This window comes from Microtus ochrogaster, unplaced genomic scaffold (assembly GCF_000317375.1).
Source record: "Microtus ochrogaster isolate Prairie Vole_2 unplaced genomic scaffold, MicOch1.0 UNK1, whole genome shotgun sequence".
NCBI classification, from domain to species: Eukaryota; Metazoa; Chordata; class Mammalia; order Rodentia; family Cricetidae; genus Microtus; species Microtus ochrogaster.
Genome location: NW_004949099.1, coordinates 26,633,809 through 26,654,843, shown reverse-complemented (window position 1 = coordinate 26,654,843; position 21,035 = coordinate 26,633,809). Strand labels below are relative to the sequence as shown.

The window sequence follows — 21,035 nt, the reverse complement described above, 5'->3', positions numbered from 1 at the left end:
TTCATTCTCTGAAATAAGCTTCTATTATTATCATCAGAAATCAGAGTAAGTATTTAAAATTAATCAATGAAATAGTTAGCTCAGGATGCCCTAAATGTATCTTGAACTTTAAGCCATTTTGGTCCGTTTCACAGCCCGGTGTTCCCCCATATTGCTAGTGTGGCACAGCTTCACACTGGGTGGGTCCATCCTAACGTGGACTGAAGAGACCAGGTAAACAGTGTCCTATTAAGACCTAAATACCTCACCCAGAAGAGGAATGCCAGCCAACCCTAGCGCCCTGGAGAAAGGACCTCAGAATTTGGGCAGTGCCACCCAAGGTTGCTTGACAAACTTATCCCCAAGAAGTAGCCATGGTGGAAGGTGAGAAGGTATGACCACTGTCTTCAGATGTCATGCAGGCTATCATGGACAGAAGAGACAGTTATGTCTGTCCTCTTCAAAGGGCAGAGATAGGACAGAGCTAACTCAAATCAAGGCAGGTCTAGGAAGGTCACAAGAAGACAAACTGACTTGTCTTTTAAACCTGGCTCGAGAGATAGAAGGCTTACTTTCCTTCTGTTTATCTTCTGTCTCCCCCCCACCCCCGCAAAAGGATTTTAAATGGTTCACATGTATAATGCCGTTAATGGAATTCAAATGGAAATCAGGGCCACAGGGAGGAGGATGAGGCACATGGCCTCTCTGTGGGCTGTGGATGGGCTTGGGTATGCTTATCCTTGAATCAGCTTCCGGCAATCTGTGTTGGAAAGAAGAATTGATTTTGATTTAGTCATTTATTTATTCGACAAGTGTTTATTTATGTAATATGTATTCACACAATACATGCTAAACATTATTCTAGATAGAGAATAAATCAAAGGAACACAGCCTCATAGGTTTTCCTCTGATGAGAAAACACCAGAAATTAAAACATGAAGACCAATGAGTGACTAATGGAAAAACACTAGACCATCAATGGCACGTGCTAGGGGCCCTGTACCATTAGGAGGTGATATTTCAGCTGAAGAGCAGTAAGAGAGACTTTGAGTGACGATGATCTCATAATAAATGGAATCCGATTTTCTGCCAGTGATTCCTTTGGAACTGCCCTACCTCTGGAGTATAGAGCCCATCACTGAGACCCCACTCATCCGAGTGCTTCTGTGAGGTCCTCATGCCTTGCTTTTGCAGTCTCTGTGATGTGTGATATCACTGGACCCAGAATGGAAACTGGAGTCCTAACTAGACCCTGTAGCAATGAGCTGACTTCCTCAAGGTCCTATCTCCCAGCAGACCGCTGCCCACCACCAGATGCCCCGTTCCTCCCTAAACGAGAGGAGACACCAGAGTGTTTCTGCTGATTTCCATGTTCAAGTGACCCCCCCCCCTTAGAGGGTGCCTCCTTTAGGCTATCTAACCAGACCAGAGAAATAAGCCTAGAAACTTGACTTTATTATCCTCATGACAACCCCAAGGACCCTTAGACAAAAGCAGTCCAATAACTGCCCTTAGATTGGACACTCTGGCTTCTTACCCTGCCAGCTATTTGGTCTTGGACCAATGACCAATCTGCCTCATCTGTCTAAGTCAGTATAAGAAAACCATCTTGTCCTGCCTTCCTTCTAGAGACGTTAAGTAAAAGAACAAGGCGACTATCAGGTAAAGGACTTAGTGGTCACCAGAGGCATTATGAGAATAAACGTGTTTGTGCTGTTTTTCCCTAGGTTAGGAAAACCCTAGATGCCACCATGCAGACCTTACAGGATATGTTGACTGTGGAGGACTTCGACGTCTCTGATGCCTTCCAACACAGCCGATCTACAGAGTCCATCAAGTCAGCCGCTTCTGAGACCTACATGAGCAAAATCAACATCGCCAAGCGGAGAGCCAACCAGCAGGAAACAGAAATGTTTTATTTCACAGTAAGTGACATCTGGGACCTGGAGCTCACTGCTGATCCCCTGCTCGTGGCTTTGGAAGCAGCCTGAATGAATGAGAGCCAGTAAAATAATATGACATAAATCTCCTAACATGCATTTTAACATTAGGTTGCCTGGCTTGGTTTTCTGAAATGCAGAAAGTGGCTCACCGGTGGGTGGTATCAACTTTAATCTTGAGTGACAGTGACTAAAGCTTTTGGAAGGAACCAAAGAGAGTTTGATTCAGTTGGGTTAGAGCAGTGGTTCTCAACCTGTGGGTCACGACCCCTTTGGGGGTATCAGGCAAAACCCTTTCACAGGGGTCTTCTGAGACCATCCTGCAGATCAGATATTTACATTATGATTCATGACAGTAGCGAAATTACAGTTGTGAAGTATCAATGGAAATAATGTTATGGTTGGGGGAGGTCACCACAACATGAGGAACTGGATTAGAGGGTCACAGCATTGGGAAGGCTGAGAACCGCTGGGTTAGAGGAGCATGGTGAAGGAGCCAAGAAACAACCTTGAGTTTTTGTGTATACTATTGTCTTAAATTGATGACTGAGCTTTGAAAATGAGGATCCCATTTCAAGCAAGTTATTCATGAGCTGCTAGTCCCTCCTGTGAAATTCCAAGTTACAGGCCTTCATTTTTGCCAGGGGCCCAGAGGATAGTGGGGAAGGAGAATTGAGGCTTTAGTTTAAATTCGGCTTATTGAACATGGAGATTGGGGCTACAAAGTGACTCACTTCTGGTGCACATCCCACCAAAATCTCACAGGGACTCTGCTCAGATGCCCAGAATAAAAAATTCTCGTTTACCCAAATACTTCTCCTGCTTGAGTTGCGGTTAGCATCAGATATGAAGCTTTCCTTGTTATCTTTGGAAAAATTTACCACCCTAGGATTCCTGGCCCTTGGTCTTGATGCTGTTTTCTTTGGTGAAAATACCAGAGTGAAGCTGATGTACCTAACAGCCTTTTCGGAGCTGTAGGAAGCTCGGGTTTCCTTCCTCCAGGCTGATTGCCCTGATTCTTCTAGCCCTAGCTTTTAAGCTTGGGTTCTGAGTAGCCTCAGTACCCGAGCAGCTCCTGAATACTTTCTCTTCAAATGTCTACAGTAAAATTCACTGAAGACATACACCAACACACCAGGACCTTGTTATTTCATTTTTAAAACAAAATTTAAAAGAGTTGTGTCAGCTGACTCTTCTCTGCATGAAGCCAGGTCTCCCTCCTCTTAAAGGCCCCATAGGTAAAGATTTAGGTAGGTCTTTACTGAGATGTCCTATTGATGGGTTCACATCACAGGTCCAGATTTTCAGCATCCTAATCTAATCCCTTACCCCGAAGCTCTTTTCAGATCTTGTATGATACACAGATTCAGGGAGCATGGCCTCCATTACCTTAAAGTTTGCTAATAAGAAAATGTCATGGTTGAGCCAGGCTACTGCCAAGGCTCATAATCAGGTCACTAGAGGCACACAGCTAGGCTGTTGTTGACCGGATTATGCAAATAGAATCTGTCACAAATTATTCCAATTCTAGCATCCAACTCTATAATTGGTAAGCCTTAATCAACACCCTGCTACAGTCCAATAGCTGATTGTACATACTTCATTTCTTCCATCAGTATTCTTTGACCTCATCAAGGAAGAAAACAAAGCTAGTCTTCATGACTCCTGGCACCTACAGCTTTGTTAGAGGCCTACTGTGTTGACAAAGAGAAGTTATCATCTCTAGGGAGCAGGGAGTGCATGTGGAGATATACAGAAAGTCATTTCAGCAGTAGAACAAAGTCTGGAAGTGGAAGCAGGGGAAGGGGTTCAGCCTGCTCATAGTTAAAGAAATCTAGTGTCTTTGACCAAGGATCAGAAGATGTTATGTTTTTGCTTTTGTTTGTGTATCTTTATATGCTTTATATACATATTGATACGTGTGTGTGTGTGTGTGTGTGTGTGTGTGTGTGTGTTTCTGGAGGCCAGAACACAACTTGAGGCACGATCAACCTTTCATGTGTACACCTCACCTGTGGCTTTTATTAATCCTTAGACATGTGATGAAATCAGAGGATGGTATTGTTAGAAGCCTCCATCACCAGCCTGTAAGTCAGAACTTACTGACTGAAGCAAAGGCATGCATTGCCCAGAGCCAGGGCACTCAGTTAAAAACCAAGCGCTTCATCTCCTAGCTTCCTCAGCAGGGCTTTGAAACTTAGAAGCTTGAAGGCCTCTGTGATTCCTCCCCAAGTGAGAAATAAGGGTTAGAATCTGGGTATCAGGAAGCAGAGATTTGCATGTCAACAGTCTTCCAACTGGTGATGCGGCTGCTGGTCCTCTGCTCCACGTTTGGAGGGACATCCTGAGTCTACTCTCAACTTACCTCGAGGAGCTGATGGGGGTCTAGAAACTGGCAGGGCTCTACTCCACATTGGACAACAGGGAGCCCAACTCTGGGCTTCTGTTTCCTTAGAATAAGTGCAACCAAGTTTTCTCCATTGGTCCTCCAAGATCATAGAGAGGCTTTTCTCTCCCCTAACCCCTCTCTTTCCCATACTTGGGGCAAAGCATTTTCTGGACAGCCTTTTTTATTTCATTCACCCAGAAAGTCATGTCCCCCCGTGCAGCGATAAGCCTTCTGATTCAAGGTTTCTCAGTGGTCTGCATAGCCCTTCCTCATTTGGAAGAAAGGGTCGTCTTTAGCTCTGTTCCCATAGCTCTTAGCCTCAGCTGCAGGGCCTCCATATGGCTCTCTTCCTTATGGCTCTGCTTCTGTGACCTAAGGGGCCCTTCATCTTGTGCTGCCCACAATCATCACAGTAGAAGCAGCCTCCACTGCGGCCATACTCTCCTGCCACTTATGCACCCAACCCAACCTACATGGCCCAGGAACCCCCAAGAATTAGACATTTGGAATAGCTCAAAACAGATACAAAGTCCTACCTGTCCCCATATCAGGTCCTGGATAGCCTGACATCTGTTTGGTTTCCCTGCTGGGGTGATGAGGGGGAGGTTAGAGTTAGAGACCCTGTCATCACTTGGTTGTGTGACCTTTAGCTTCCTTATGCCTGTGTGTTTTACAGAAATTTAAAGAATATGTGAATGGCAGTAACCTTATCACCAAGCTGCAAGCCAAGCATGACTTACTCAAGCAGACACTGGGTGAAGGTAAGTCAGATGGGAGAGAGTCCAAGGGGGACGGCCGTATAGCCAGAGCCGCTGAGCCACTTCAGGTCAAGTGGCTAGTGCTGGCCAGGGGCGTACCTGATGCTGAATCCTTGTGCAGCTAGCCAGGGAATACCTAGGCAGGCAGGGAAAACCACGCTGGTCCAGGGGCGGGGAGGGGGGTCCTATGTGGCTGCATAGGGGCAAGGCCAAGTGGTGGATGTATGCTCTAAGTAGGGGGTGGGGATCCCAGGACACAGGTAATGAGCACATACCAGAGGAACTATGGGAGGGCCTCACCAAGGTTCTAGGTCCATGGACGAAAAATACATGCATGATAGGGTTTAGTCCTCAGGAGACCAGCAAACTAGGCTTGGAGTCACCCAGGATCTTCCAATGGCACTAGAGTAAAACCCCAGCTACCAAGAGCACACAAGGCCCACTGCCTGATCCCCTGACCCTGTCCAACATCCTCCCTTCCCTTAGTGTGCTCCCGCCAGGCTAGGCACATTTGTGCCTTCGAAAATTTCCAGCTTGTTCCTGCTGTCTTTGAGTCTCCTTGTGGAAACACCACCCAGCTTGGGATATAAAACATTTCCATTAGCCTCAGGAATGTCCTTATGTCTCTTTGTAGTCAGTCCTTCCATTCTCTGCTCCAAGCCAATCACTGATCTGATTCCTTCACACACACACACACACACACACACACACACACACACACACACACACCCTCATTCTCACCCCCATACCTGCCTTCTCTTTGCTTTTCTATATATATGGTTCTTCCTATATAGGCCAGCATTACTTTAACTTTGTAATCCTCCTGCCTCAGGCCTGCAAAGTTCTAGGATTGCAGATGTAGAGGAGTTAGCTACATTGAGCTTTTCCTTTATCTGTTCTGCTCATCCTGACATCTCAGTGTTGGGCCAATGTTGAAAGGGGGGGGGGTGGCCCATGTGATTTGGTGGCTACTAGTGTTTTGAAATTAGATTTCCTAGGTTTAGAACCCAGGTACTTTTTTAAAAACCCAAGGTTCCGGTTGGATTCTTGGTCTGTGGTGTAGAGAGGTTTCTCTTCCCTGTTTCCTTATGAGTGCTAACCCATTACTACCCTTGTCTGCATGGCCTTAATTCAATCATAACATTTTGACTGACATGGCCCTGGTCTATTTGTTCTTCCAGGTTTTGTCAGCCATGCCTCACTCTGAGATGCAAACTCTGATGTCTGCTTTCTGAGTTTTGAACTGTTTGGCAAGAATGTCTCTAGGAAAACATTGCTTGAGAGATGGATGAATGGCTAAGAGGCACCTAAGAAGCCCCTCTGGGCGTTTCCTAGCACGCCAGACATAGAGCAGCCCAGTGTGCTTCCATTGACAGTGGGGAAAGATCTTGGTAGACTGGTCAGTTCTAGCCAAGGTTTTCTTCTTCTAAATGAGTATTTTGTTTAGAATAGGTCTTAATTTACAGGAAAGTTGAAAAATTGTCGAGTTCTCATATGGTCATCCTCAACTTCCCTTTATTCACATCTTATATTAGTATGGTATGCCACAGTTAGTGACTATACATTATTTTGTTCTTTTGACATAGGGTCTTATGTAGCCCAGGCTGGCCTCAAACTTGATATGTAGCCTTGAATTCAAGGATAGTCCTGAATTCTTGATCCAGTTCTAGGAACTACAAGCATGTGCCACCATGCTTGTCTTTGATACACTTTTACAAACTAAAGTTAATAAAGCACCAAATTACTCAAAACAGAGAAACCTGAGTAAGTTTACATCAAATCACTGGTCATTTTACATATCTATGATCTAACAAAGGTATGTTGTGGATTCTTAGGGCATTGAGTGACACAGCCAGGAGAATTTGAACTGAGCAGGGCCAGCCGGAGCTCAGAACTTCATCAAATCCATTCTTCTGAATTTTTGTTTAGGTGGAGACAGGATCTCACTATGTAGCTCTGGATAGCCAGGAGCTTGCTGCATAGATCAGGCTGGCCTTTAACTCACAGAGATCCCCCTGCCTCTGCCTCCCTAGTGCTGAGATCAAAGGTGTGTACCGCCATGCCAGGCCTCTTCTAAATTTTAATGCTGGAGTCGCCTTACCCCTATCTGAGCAGTTTGAGTCTTTACTCAGTAGATCATCATCTATGTGTAGGCTTAGTGTGTGTTTATGCCGTATCACTGGCCCTCTCCTGTCAGCAGAGAGCTATTTCAGGTTGAGAGGGATGAGGTGGAAATGTTAAAAACAAATGAGAAATATAGTCCCCAGGGAATATGCAAAAGGATTCAAGCTGGGTTTTTTGTTGGTTGGTTTGTTGGTTTTTTTCTTTGGTTGGATTTTTTGTTTTGTTTTGTTTTTATGATGTCGTGTGCCTCTGTTTCTCCAAAGCATCCCTTTGACAGTGTGAACCGGGAGGGCAATTCAGTGAATACTGAATATGCCTGCATTTATTTTCCATTTTCCATATGCTTATATATTCCAATCCAAAAAGGGGGGAAGAAGGCAAAAGACTACTTCAACATGACACAAAAAACAAACAGAGCAAATAAATACTTGCTTCAATACTTGAAGCATCAAGCCACTATATCCTGAGTTCTGTTGTTTATGTAGGGCATGCAGGGATTATACCTTAGACCTGCGTCCTGTAGGCAGCCGCTCCCTGGATCAAACCTCCTGTCATAGCCTTGAAAAAGCAGGAATAGGCTTGAATTCTCTGACCTTTGGTCAGGGTGGAATGGATCCAGTTCTGTGAATCATCTCAATATCCAAAACACCAAGTAACCACATCTTAGATCAAGATATCTTATTTGTAGCCACACCTTAAGTCAGACCTCTTGTCAATAACTTTGAAAGAGCCAGATAGGCTTAAACTCTCTGACCTTCAGTCAAGGTGGAGCAGACACACTTCTGTGGGCCCCTACATATTCGGTCAAGGTGGAACAGATGCACTTCTATGGACTCCCACAGCAGCAGACCCCAGACACATGAGCAAACGAAACAGCTTTGCCTGTTTTACCTGAATTCTCATCTGCCCTTCATGGGTCTTTGGCTGCATTTCAACCCTCTACAGTTAGTTTGGGGACTTGGGAAGAGCTTTTTGGGGAACATTTAAAGTATGCGATCTTTGTGAGGTAGCATTGTGTGACTCAACCCATATAAGGCTACCATGGCAGACCAAAGTCTGTCTTAGTAAACTATGAGTTTTATTGGGGTTACTAACAGGAATATGCGTGAGGAATTACTTATTGGGGCAGATATTGCTCAAAGACAGCTACATCACAAGGCCCACCCCAGTTCAGGTAACAGGTCACAAAGCTGGGGTTAGTGTCCTTTTCAGGTGCCTCTGTTGGTCTAAACCTCTTCCAGGAAGCTTGCTGGCTTCCAGGCTAAGAAGGACTCTCAGCTATTATATTTGCTCCAGCAGGAGGAGCCTAGTGAATCTGCTCAGTTTCAGTGGCTTCCTGAACCTACTCTGTTTGCCCTCCTACTTAAGGCACTTCCATACAGGAAACAATGCTTCAAACTTTAAGGAACCTCTTACACAAAAGGTAGTTATTGACAAGTAGGTAAGGAAACTGCGGTCTGGAATATTACTCAGCCATAAAAAAATAAACGAACTTCTGAATCATGATCTATGGATGAACCACAGACAGATTATGGTAAGATAAAGAAGTCAGATTCAAGAGAGAAACCACAAGGAGAATGATTTTCTTTCTAGGAAATGCCTATCAATCCTGCAAAGACAGAGAAATCAGCAGTTGCCTGGGGCAGGAGGCAGGAGGCAGGAGGCAGGAGGCTGGATAAAGAACAACTGTAGGATGGGCACATGAAATCTTTCTGATATTGTCGTCATTTTAAGGGGAAACAAAGTTCTCTGGCTAAAACAACCAAAGCCAATTAAACACCAACATGCAATTTTGTTTTCTTTCCCCAGGGGAGAGAGCAGAGTGCGGCACAACCAGGTGAGAGTTGGGGAATCTTGTGTCCTTGTATTGGCTGCTTGGAGTCTGAAAGGAAGCAGTGGGTGGGTAGATGTGTAAAGTGAACGTAGCCTCTTGGGAGCTAGGAAGCTGGATAGTTTTCACCTCCTCTGGGGCTGTTGGGGTAGTGGGGGAGGGTTCTGTGGTTACTGAGGCAACATTGCTCGTTTTCGCTTTAGACTGGCAAAGGCCGGCCACAAGGAGGGTGCTTGCATAGCTGCTTTGGGGCAGTGGGGACATGCCCCTGTTCAGTGGGAGGGTAGTTGATTCCAGAGTATCTAAAGTCCCTAGCAGGAGCCACAGGCTGTAGGGCAGCTGTTTTCTTCACTTGGATCTGTTAAATGGCCACTGCCCAAACTGCCCTATAGGTCATCCAGGGCCACCCTGGGTCCTCAGTTGCAAAGGCTTTGGGGTTGGCTGGTTTTGTGCACAGATGGTCGGTCACGCGCATGCTGCATACACATGGACGTGTGCCCAGATTACGCCCTCCCTCCCTGCACTGCCCATCATATTTGGCTTGAAATTCAGTGGGAACTTGGATGGGCTGGTGAGGCCAGTCACATAGGCAACTCACGCTTCCCTCCGCAACTCCCTTTGTGCTGAGCACATCAGAGCCAGTGAACACTCACCCAGCAGCTTTCAGCCTTTCCTAGGCTTCAGATGCCTCAGCAGCCAGCACTGCCCTGGTATCTGAGTTTTCACCATGAGCTAGCAGTGGCCCAGGGGTCTGCCGATTACCATCTGTGGCTAATTTTTAGTTGGGAGCTACTTCTTCCCTCAGTCAATGGGGCTCAGTCACCCAATGACATTCTTTCCTTCTAAATGAATTCTCCCCGATGGCTCAGAATCCTGAAAAGCTGTCCTACTTGGCAAGAGCAAAGATGACCCTTCAACTCTTCCCTGCTCCTGGGGAAGCACGTAGGCGTGGCCAAGGCATGAGAAGCTGTGGAGGTTTAGGGCTTTCCAGGAATCCAGCTGTTCCTCTGGGCCCAGGCAGTTTGGGAACACTGAGATGATTCACAGACAAGGACCTTCCCACATGTGGAACAGCAGATGTGCAGGTCACTTTTGAGGAACCCAAATTTGTTACTTTTTTTTTTTTCGGATAAGAGATTCTCTAAGAGGACAAAAGCTCTGTTTTATACCAAAGTGGGAAGAATTGGGCCATGGCTCACTGCCTCCTGATCTCCAAGATGCAGGGAGGAAGAGATTGCTCCAGAGGATGGTGGGGGGAGGAGCCACGATAGATCTCTTGTCCAGGTCTCAGGTTCACCCCCCTTTATATATCCCTGAAATATTGTCTTCCTCACCTGTTTTGACCTAGGGCCTGGGAAATCCAAGTTCAGGTTGGATCTCCACTTAGGCATCTTGTCCTAAATTGCAGCCCTAGCCAGATACTTTCTGGCTCATTATTAAACGTGTGGACCTCGTTGTCCATCTGAAAGCGTTTTTAAGTCTCAGAGGCCCTTGGCAATGTCTCCACACCTTGGCTGTGCTGACTGTAGATTCTCACGCACAGTCAAAGTCATCTGGGACCATCATCAGACAGGGTCCCTCGGCCAAGTTCCTTTCGCCCTCGTCTAAATGGCCCTTTTCTCACACTTATGAGCCATAGTTTTGAATGGCCTCAGAACATCCTAGCCCTGGGGATTTAGGCTGACCAGATGTGCTAATGTATTTTGAAGAATTGCTAAAAAATGACCAAGTATGGGATGTAAACACCAGTTGTTAATTATGTTTTGAAGAGAGGTTGGCCTCCTTTACCAGGTTGACAAGAGGTACCAGTCCTGAGTAGAGGGAACTAGTTGATAGCATCACCATCAGATACAACCCAGCCCCTGTTTTCCAACCATAGTGCCCAAGAGCTTACCCGCCCTCCAACATCAGTGTTGCCACCGGTTTAGATGCTGATACCCACATCTGTTGGGTGTTTAGGGAAATTCTCAATCACTTGCTCTTTGTCACAGACTAATTCTGAGGCCACACCTATGTTGCCAGCATGTGCTAGTTTTATCCCTGCTGAGAGGCTGAAAGGGGACATTGGTCTCTGGTTTCCTTGCCCTCCCCTCTGTGGCCGTCTCTGTTCCTGTCTTCCCTGCTTTTCTCTTTCTTCCCTTTTGTTTTTGCTCTGCATCTGAGCGGCAGAAGAGATGGAAGGCTTAGGCTGCCCCACTTTCCTTGGCTGAGCTGTCCCCCTGCTCCCCACTTTGTGCCCCACTCAGCATTCCCGTAAGTCGATACAGATTTGATGTTGTTCAAAGTTGGGCTAGCTATGTTTCCTTGTCAGAGATTCCAGGCAGTGCCCAGTGCACCGTGGTGGGGGAGGGGGGAACGACAAAAGGACGACCATTGTGACTTCATTTTCTTTTACACCCCGGGTTTGGCAGAGAAAACGGGGAAGCATACTCTACATTTATCTCCTTATATTCTACTCCATAAAAAAATTAAAAGAACAAAACCCAGAAACTCTTACGAGTTTTTTAATGGAAACCCTCCAACTGGGTGCCCTGGAGCTTTTGATTCTGTATTTTAGTACCTGTGCCAAGATCCCCACTCTTGCCGGCCTTGAGAACTTAATAGACAGTTGGCAAAATCACTCTCTCAACTTCATACTTGTGCTGGAGCCTCTAGTAGGAAGAACTACATTCAACTCCCAATTCTTGAAGGATCCCATTTGTGTGGCCTTGGGCAAATTTCTTAGTGGGCTCCTTTGCCTCCCAGGCTCCTGCAATATGAGATAAAGAAGTGGCCCTGGAGTCCAAAATACTACGAAAACAAACGACAACATTGCTGTGCTCCTTCCTAATCCCTAAGTTTGGATCCTATGGTTTTGTGTCACATTTTTTTTGATGATCATTTCTTTCGGCTTTTACATTTGAAAACTCAAAAGCAGATCCACTGTGTGAGATCCCCCCTCCCTGATTTCATGCATCCTCAAAAAAAAAAAAAAAAGATGTAATATACTTTGAAAGGAAATGACACGGACTTAGCTAACCAAATCCGCACAGATCCAAGATGGGCTGGAGATACTCTTGCCTGTTGTTTCTCTTCAAATTTTTGGTTGTGTTGTTCTTTTGGTTCCCTTGATTGGGTGGCATGCTATTTGGACTTAACTGTGTCTTTGCCCATGCATGTCCTGGAGTTTGCAGCCTTGCTCAACACTTAACCATCTAGGAGGACTTGGCTAGAGTGTCCTGCATGGCTAGACTGCTAAGGGTCATGAGACCAATAAACCCACGGGAGAGAGGCAGGGCAACCCTCATTCGTCTTGATTGGTTCTACAGTCCATATGATTCTTGCCTGTGGCCTGGGCATGTACCTTAGTTGATAGGATGCTTGCTTAACATGCATGAGGCCCTGACTTCAATTGCTAGCATCATATAAAACCCAGCGTGGAGGTGCATGCCTGTAATCCCAGCACTGAGGCAGGAGGATGAGGAGTGTGAGGTCATACTTGGCTACATAGCAAGTTTGAAGCCACCCTGGACTATATGAGACGCTGTTTTGGAAACAAACAAAAACAGATAGAAGATTCTTGCCCATGTACAGAAATCAGTCAAGACATAGGGAAAGGGCAAGACTTTGCTTCTCATACATGACCATTATCTGCCTGGCTGAGTATGTACTTATTGCTTCCAAAGTTTGAACCAAACCATTTGAAAATGAACTGCCTCGTTTGGTAAGGAGGCTTCCTCCTAACTTTCTAAAACCTTTTTCCCTGAAGGCTAGCAGCACTGAATCAGGCCAGTTTTATGTAGTGAAATGAGCAAATAAGCCAATCCAGGTCTATGCATGGCGAGCAACTATGGACACGGGTCTAGCACCTGTGGCCATTTCATTGTTCCTGGTGGATTGTGGTATAAGGTTTCCCCTCCCTGTGGATAACAGCAGAACACAGGGAACGGAGATCTGAAAGCAAAGCAAGACACTTTCAACCTGATCCCTCTGGCAAGGACTGACGAGGCAGATGAGTCTGCAGTTAGAAATGACAAGATGTCCCAGGGCCGCGCCCATGACTTGAAATTAAAAGAAACAAGACAAAACAAAACACCCCTCCCCACAAACAACCACAACAGCAAAAACCCTGGGCTTGGAGGGGGAGGAGGCTAGAGGTGGATGTGATGCTTTCTCTAGGCCTGGTTTCTATAGAATAAAACCGTGTGGAATGGGAAGATATTGGGGTAAGTGTGATCATGGATTTGACAGTGCTCCAATCAAAAATGTACTCGATCGATGAGTGGGATAATAACATCCCAGGCCACCTACGGATCCTAAAGAAGCTGCAGCTTGCCTCCTGGCATCTAGCTGTCTGGCTCTCAGATCTATGCAATAAACATGAGTCATATTCCTTTGAAATGTCAAGAGACATTAGGAAGACAGTGCCCCCAGTACATTGGGAGTTGGTCCTCGGTGATAGATTTAAGCTGAAATTACAAAAATAAACCTTCTCGGTTATGTTCGAAAGTTTCTTGCTTTCCTGGGCTACAGATGACACCTCCCTCCCCTGACCCACCTCCATCTGGTCTGCAGGATGCCAGCCTCTGATTGGCATTGCAGGCGCTTCTTGGATTTATGCCATCCCCTGTGATGTAGAATGCGTTTGTGTTTTGTGAGAGTTGCTCCTGCTTGGTATTGTGGGTAAACTAAGACCTGAAACATCCAGAGGCCCTTCAGATGGAACTTGGGAAACCAGTGTGTTGGAGGCCAGAGGCTCCCTGCTGTGTTTTGTGTTTTCCTCCCGTTGTGGGTTGGAAGAGCCCACATCTCCCCCAGTGGTATGTTTATGTTGGTTGCTTTCTTGATTTCTTTTGTTCCATTTTCCCCTAGGCCCCCCTGCCTTCCCCCTAAACCACAGAAAATGAGGAGACCTAGGCCTCTTTCAGTGTATAGCCATAAGCTCTTTAACGGCAGTATGGAAGCGTTCATTAAGGTACTTGCTGGGGAGCCATGGAGTCCGCGAATGAGTCCAACGTAATGGCAGCCTCTCTTCTCCCTGTCCCCTCCAGCTAACAGCCCTGTCGACCCCTTAGCCAGGCCCCATGGAGCTAGCTTCTCACTGCAGTCTGTTCTTGGCTTCAGTGCGGCATTCCACTGCAGAATTATGCTTCTGACCAGTGGCCCCTAAGTGGCCATCCATCGTTCTCAGCAGCATGGGGGAGGGGTCCGATCATTTCAGCACAGAAGAGGTGGACCGTCAGCACAGTGGTCCCAGCCAGCTGGCCTCGTTGCTGCCAAAGCTGCAGCCCTAACACCCGAAGGGCAATTGAGGAAACTCTATCACTCAGCTCTACCCCTCAACAGGAGACTGATGGAGAACAACACAAAGACAGCTCCTGTGGGTCTCCATACAAGGCAGCTTCAGTTTGGTAGCTGAGTCTCTGCTAGCATGGGAAGCCATTGAGTTTTCATAAGAAGAGTTCCTTTCACTTAATTTAGCTTTGGATGGTTGATTTGAAAGGCGGGAGTAGAGTTGAGGTAGTCCTTCTAAATGTCAGGTTAACCCTGGACATTGAGCTTAGGCTCAATATTTAAATCTTTCAGCTTAAGTGGGTTTATTTTTTTTCTGTCCTCACCCCCCAGTGTAATTCAGGATCAAACTGAATAAGGCAAAGATGGTGTTAAAGTCAAGATGTGTTCTTGGAGAAAGAGGAGGGGAGGCCTTCTCCAGTTATTTGAAAGCCCCCCCCCACCCCGCAGCCAGTGAAGACAATTTCTACAGAAAAAAAGGGCTGGTGTAGGTCAGGGGAAGGGTGGAGTCTCGCGGCATCAGTGATGATTTGGGAGTTACAGGGGCTGCCCCATGCACCAGCTCTCTGTCCTCTGTTCTCTGGCAGGGTGCAGTTAGACCTGGAGGACAGAGAAGGCCTACAGACACGCAGATGTCAGCCTCAGGGATGGATTGGGGAGGCAGGACCATCCTAGATCAAAGGACTCTCTCTGCCTGTAGACTGAGTCCTCAGAACAGAAGAGAAAGAGAAGAGGGATTTCCCCTGGGACAGTTGGGGGATGCCTTAGGATGCCTCGTAGGACTGAAGGCCCCAAATTAGAGGTCCCTCAGGAACTGTGTGACAATAGAGAGCCACTCAGTGGGTTGTGGCAGGTGAGGCTGTGTCAGAATGATGCTTTCTTTCCTCATCACCTCTCTGTCTTCTCCTTTCCCTCTCACTCCGCCTTGCTCCTGGCTGAGCCATTCTCCAGGCTGCAAAGGAGCTGGCTGATCATTTCCTGTCTTTACAGAGCCTAGCAAGGGGCCAAGAGTGCAGGGGGAGGCACATGAGAAGTCCTGCAGGAACATGCTATTGCAATTGAGTCTTGCAGGAACATGCTATTGCAATTCAGAGCAAGAAGAGCTGTGAGCTGGGACCCAGGTGACATTGCCAGGGTTTTGAAAGGATGAGGAGGAATAAGAGAGGAGCAGGACAGGAGTCCCCGAGGAGGGAACGATGCAGTGAGATCTGACATGGGGACTTCGTCCCTGAGTCTCTCTGATCTCTGGAAATGGGAGATCAGTCCGTATTACATGGAAGGAACTGACTCTTACTTGACACTGTTTGAAGATCACATCTTTAGTGGAACTGAGTATCTTCGTAGTGGGATTAGAAAGCAGCTTGACCATGCACCCGACCAACACTTTAGACCTTATTCAACTCCATGAGTGTTTGTTTGCCCCTCAGGTGGTTACTTTGGGAAGCCATCTTACTATCCTACTACATCACCATGCCCAGTAGTGTTTGGCTAATCTTCTTTAGAGCCTGTTACACAACCTTTATCATTGGTGCCAAAACTTCCTGCTAGCATGGATACTTTGGTCCACCAGAATTAAAACCTCCACACCACAAGGCTGCGGGGATAGTGTAATTACAAGGCATGTCATGCAAGCATGAGGGCCAGGGTATAGTCTCCACAACCTGTGTTAAAACACTGGGAATGGTTGCATACACTTGGAATCCTAGTACTAAGGAATCCGGTGGATACTAGTGGCTCCCTGGCTAGCCAGCCTAACCTAATTGAAGAGCCCAAAATCAAGGTGGCTGGTGTCTGAGGAGTGACACGTGAGGTTGACCTTTGACCACATGCACATGCTAACACACACACACACAAACATAAATACCCTCCTACCACCATCACTATGGCACGCACATGTTTCAGTTGAAGCATAGCTTTGTGGCACCATTGAAGGGATGAAATGGCAAGAGGAAGTGTGGTACAGTGATACTGGTCAACTGGCTCTGAGGAAAATCTCCAAAGAGGGATGAGCTAGCTCTGTGGGAGGGAATGGCAGAATACTTGGAAGAACAATAGCCATTTGACTAGGGAAGAGAAGGTGGTTGGTGGAACACAAGAGTGTGTCTTTATACTCCCTCTGCACTTAGGCCTCCAATCAGTGAGGACTTCAGCTGTGGACCTACTATGAGCAAACTCGCCAAAGCTCCATATGACACAGACTTACTCTAAAGAATCCCAGAGTCCAGAGAGTGAAGGGCAGCATCTGTAGCCACTCCTTCAACTGCCGAGAGTAGAATTTCAGCTTCTATCCTAATTCTCACACTGTCTGAATGTACAGCGGAGTCCTCAGCGTTGACAATCCAGGCCTATAAGAAGAGTTTTGATCAAATAATCCCACTGTGATGCTGCGATTATGATACCTAGGCAGGACAAAGAGAGAAGCCCCACATCAATTATAGAGAAGTATTTGTGGAGTTAGACTTTTGAACTTCCTGGGCTCTTCCTGAGCCAACCCCTTATAAAAATTAAAAACTCTGTGTTTTTTTCCTCTCAGACTTATATAGTATAGTCCATGGTAAAGCCCGAAGGTCCACTGTGGGGGTGGGGGAGTGTCCCCATTCTTGCCCTGTGAAATGTGAGTAATCACCCTGGGGTTTAGGAGAGCACAGAGTGAGCTGATGCATGCATGTGTTCCTAGAGGGTTTCGGTGCCAGGGTGACAGTAAGGGGTTTAGAAAGAGGAGCAGAGCCACGCTTCCACTCAGAGAAGGTTATCAGGGTATTGGGTATGTTTGGAGTCTGGAATCTGATGCAACCTGCTGCATCCTGTCTAAGGAGATCTCCTTACTGTATCCAAGAATTGAGGATTCCAGAGATGAATTCTAGGAGCCAGCTTACAAAAGACATGAAAGATCCCTTCTGTGGGCAAACGGGCTAACCTTATAGGTCTTCAGTGAACTCTTGCTCATTGATGAATCCCTTGTGTTGAGGAGAAAATAGACGTGGATCTGGGAACAAGGTTGACACACATTTCCTACATATTGACAAGGAATCGCTGCTATCTGAGAAAGAGGCTGGGAAGCCTATTGGAAGGCTGGCTGGGGACTGCTTCAGAAGTCCTAGGAGGCCCCAAGGCTGAGGTTTCTCCCCGTGGGCAGGTTGATGGGCAAATGCACCAGGACCATTGCTGGCTGCCATTGCGTTTTGGCATTCACGGACTCTGAAGGATCTGCATACTCTAACTGATCTTACTCCTGCATAATCTTTTCTTTTTCTCCTGCTTTGCTGCCTGTTTCTTTTTTTTTTGTTATCAGAGGAAGAAGAAATGCTCGAACCAGGAACCAGGTATTTACTAGCTAGGCCCATGAGCCCCATGCAAATAGTAGGTCCAAAGCCTTCTAGAGAAGGTCCACATTCCCCGTTGCTTGATGGGCCTGTCTCCTATCCTCTCCCCAGATGCAGCATCAGCAGGTGGGGGGTGTGGCAGAGCCAAGAGCCCACCAAGTTACTAGCCTTCTGGGGAGGCTCGTGATCTAATATGGCCCTTTTAAAAGAAAGTTTTGTTTTGTTTTTTTTAAATGATACTCAGGATGTGACCTAACACAGTCCACCCAGTTTTTGGACTCTGAAGAAAAACCTGACTCTTGCCCAACCCCTAGGAACTGTAGACTAATCTAGAAAGGTGTGATTGAATGCCCTTTCACATTCTATGCTTAACTATTTAAATTGCATCCCATTGAGTCTTTTCAATTGAAGTTGGCCATCACATGGCCAATGTCTGATATTAGCATCTACTAGAACTTCTCCACATACCATGCTTACTGTTAAGCAAAATACCTGGATAGTTGAAACATTATGACTAAGATTCACCTTCCCTTCTTTGAGCCTCCCAGGGCTTGTAAAGGACAGGGCTTCCTCACCCAAAATGTGTTCTCAGTTCTGACGCGGGACAACCTCAGTAATGGGGAAAGGCATTGATCTTGCCTCTTCATCCCCAAGCCCCAGGAAAAGATGCTGAGTTTGGGCTAAGTGTAGTTGGGAGAAGGCAGGTCATCCTTCAAGGTCAGACTCCAGCCACCTCCACACACTGGCTTCCATCTCTCCTGCCCCCAGTGTGCCTGTCAAGCTGAGCCCAGTTCCTTGCCAGATGGGTAAGAAGAGAGAGCATTTCTTTGAATTAATCCTAGCTATGCCTTCTTCTGCACTTAACCGAAGGCTGTATGGTAACTATTCCTGGAGACTAGAGTTAGCAGTTCCTTGCTTGGTTTCCTACTAATCACGTGGTACTAATCTTCTGGCTTGACTTGATCATTGTATTTGCAATGTCCTTCCTGTGGTTGGGTGCCAAGCCTGATAAAACTCACTTTCTTTTTTGCCTTTCTTAAGGATTCAGGACAGGCTATACCACTTGTAGTCGAGAGCTGTATCCGATTCATCAATTTATATGGTAAGCGCTGTCTCAGCTCAGTGTGTTCAGTTCACTGTGGAATCGTGCTGGACTGTTCTGGGAGAAAATGATATTCTCAGTCACCTTGGAAGACTTCCTGTCCTCGCTCTGCTCCAGGGAATGGCTGTTACTCAGAATGCTGTCTTTGGAGTCTGCATGTCTGTGTCCGGGGTGAGAGAAGGAAGGTTGTGTGAAGGGCCCAGCACATCTGGTCACGGGGCAGTACTGATGACATGGACAGAAAGACTATTCCAGCTCTGTCCTCACTTGAAGTCAATCAGGTTGATAGATTGTAAACTCCATGAAGGGAATGGTGTCGGGAATTTGTTAACCATGGCAAACTTGTGTTTAACTTACTCATTCACCTCAGAACGTAACAGGCTCCATTTTGGCTGTGAGGAATGCAGAAGCAATAGAGGCAAACACTTTGTCATCCCTGCAGGCCTAACATTCTCGAAAAAGCAAGGAAATCAACAGCAGAAAAAAGAATTGTAGTCACCCTTTGGCATCTCTAGGGATTAGATATAGGCCTGCAGACCGCCAGCCAGATCAGCACATCTAAGGTCCAGTGTAGAAAATGCTATGGCTTTTACCTACCACCCATGTAATCTTCCCATAGTCAGTGAGTCACGCAGAGAGACAGATAGGACCAAGTCCTATGTAAATGCTCTGGAAATAATAATATTGTTTGGGACTAGTAAAACAATATCTATATATATCTAATACAGACACAACTTTTTCTTGAATTTTCAAGCTGCTGTTATTTGAGCCACTAAATATAGTAGCACATGGATATAATAGACTGTAATATCATGCCTCATAGTAACTCTACCATATGACTAGTTAAAAGAAGTATAGACAGTGACTTTGGGGGTAGGCTGCTTGACCAAAATGGGAGAAGAGCCCCAAGGAGAGCATCCATGCAGCTGGGGTGGGGAGAGTGGGGAATGGCAGCGGTGGTTAGGGATAATGTCCCAGAAGGGTGGGAGAAGACTCTGGGGTGGTAGGAATACTAAACAAAGCCACACTTGTGGGTGTATATGCCTTTCATCTCAGCATTAGGGAGACTGAGGCAGAAGGATCACCGAGAGTTGGAGGCTGGCCTGAGCTACCTAGTAAGTTCGAGGTCAGCCTGGGCATATCATGTCACAACTTACTATCCGTGTGCATACCTTGTTTAGCAGTGAGCATGACACATGAAGGAGTTTTAGAAGCTCGTTGTGTCAGCCCCTGGTCTTCTAGTGGCTAAGCCTTAGTGTGGAAGGCTTAAATGATTACACAAAAACAAAACAAAGCAAAACCCCAAAAACTAACAACGAAAGCGCATAATATGTCCTAGCCAAATGTCCACTAAATCCTTACTTTTAAGGGGAAACAATAAATTGTAGCGTGAAGAATTGTTCTACCTAAGACAACTAAGACAGGAAAAGGTACCCAGTGTCTGCAGTAATTGCCTTTGAGAGAGGCTGGCCCTCTGGTTCCTACAATTGTGTGGGTCACTGTTTGGTCCTCAGAGCTGCTGGGTATCAGGGACTCCACTGCTTTGCTATTGTTTCTTAGAAACGCTAAAAAATAAAAAAAGAAAGAAAAGGAAGGAAGGAAGGATGGAAGGAAAAGAAAGGAAGGAGGGAAACAAACAAACAAAGAAAGAAAGAAAGAAAAGAAAAAAAGAAAGAGATGAAGGAAGGAAGGAACGAAGGAAGGAAGGAAGAAAGAGTGAGCAGCCACGCTGCTTTTTAACATTGAGTTCACACTTTTTTATTTTTTCTTTCTTGGAAAGGGGTGTTATTCTGTAGCCCTGGCTATCCTTGAACTCTGTAAAATCCTCCTGCCTCAGTTTTAGTCTTGAAAATGCTGGAACTGTAATATGAGCAATTCCGCTCATATTAATAGGAGCTAACCAATTTATTGTATTTACTGATTTTTGGCACTGGGGACCTAACCCAGGGCCCAGTGTCCACAAGACAAAGCACTCTGCCACTGAGCTATGCCTCAAACTCTCTGACTCCCCAATCCCAGGCCAGGATGTACTCTGAAGTTTAGGTTTTCTAAAGGCCAGAGATTACCCATGTGGGAGGGAAGGAAGAGTTAATAGCATTTTCCTTCAGACCCAGGAGCAAGTTCACAGGCATGAGACTCTGCATGTATCTGAGTATTTGGGCCAGTTGCCAGCTGTAGTTCATTGTCAAGGCCCATTTGAGGTTTCAACTAGGAGCTTGTCACCAGGAATGGCTACTATAAAAGATGGGAAAAGAAAGAGATAAGCACGGGAGAGAATTGTCAGTAAATCCAGTGGCCACATGAAGTCTAGGCCTCGT

The 21,035-nt window shown here is 46.3% G+C and overlaps 1 protein-coding gene across 3 annotated transcripts in view; it reads left to right on the top strand.

Annotated features, from left to right (window-relative positions):
- The window catches only part of Srgap3 (SLIT-ROBO Rho GTPase activating protein 3), a 221,035-nt gene that overhangs the window by 170,394 nt on the left and 29,606 nt on the right, over positions 1-21,035 (top strand). For 2 of the 3 annotated variants that reach the window (XM_005364988.3, XM_005364990.3), the window contains exons 9-13: positions 1,707-1,904; positions 4,985-5,069; positions 9,000-9,027; positions 13,873-13,975; positions 18,657-18,717. In XM_005364988.3, the coding sequence (XP_005365045.1) occupies positions 1,707-1,904; positions 4,985-5,069; positions 9,000-9,027; positions 13,873-13,975; positions 18,657-18,717 (475 nt within the window). Of the gene's footprint in view, positions 1-1,706; positions 1,905-4,984; positions 5,070-8,999; positions 9,028-13,872; positions 13,976-17,584; positions 17,616-18,656; positions 18,718-21,035 lie in introns of all 3 variants that reach the window. The other variant, XM_005364989.3, reaches the window with a different exon arrangement.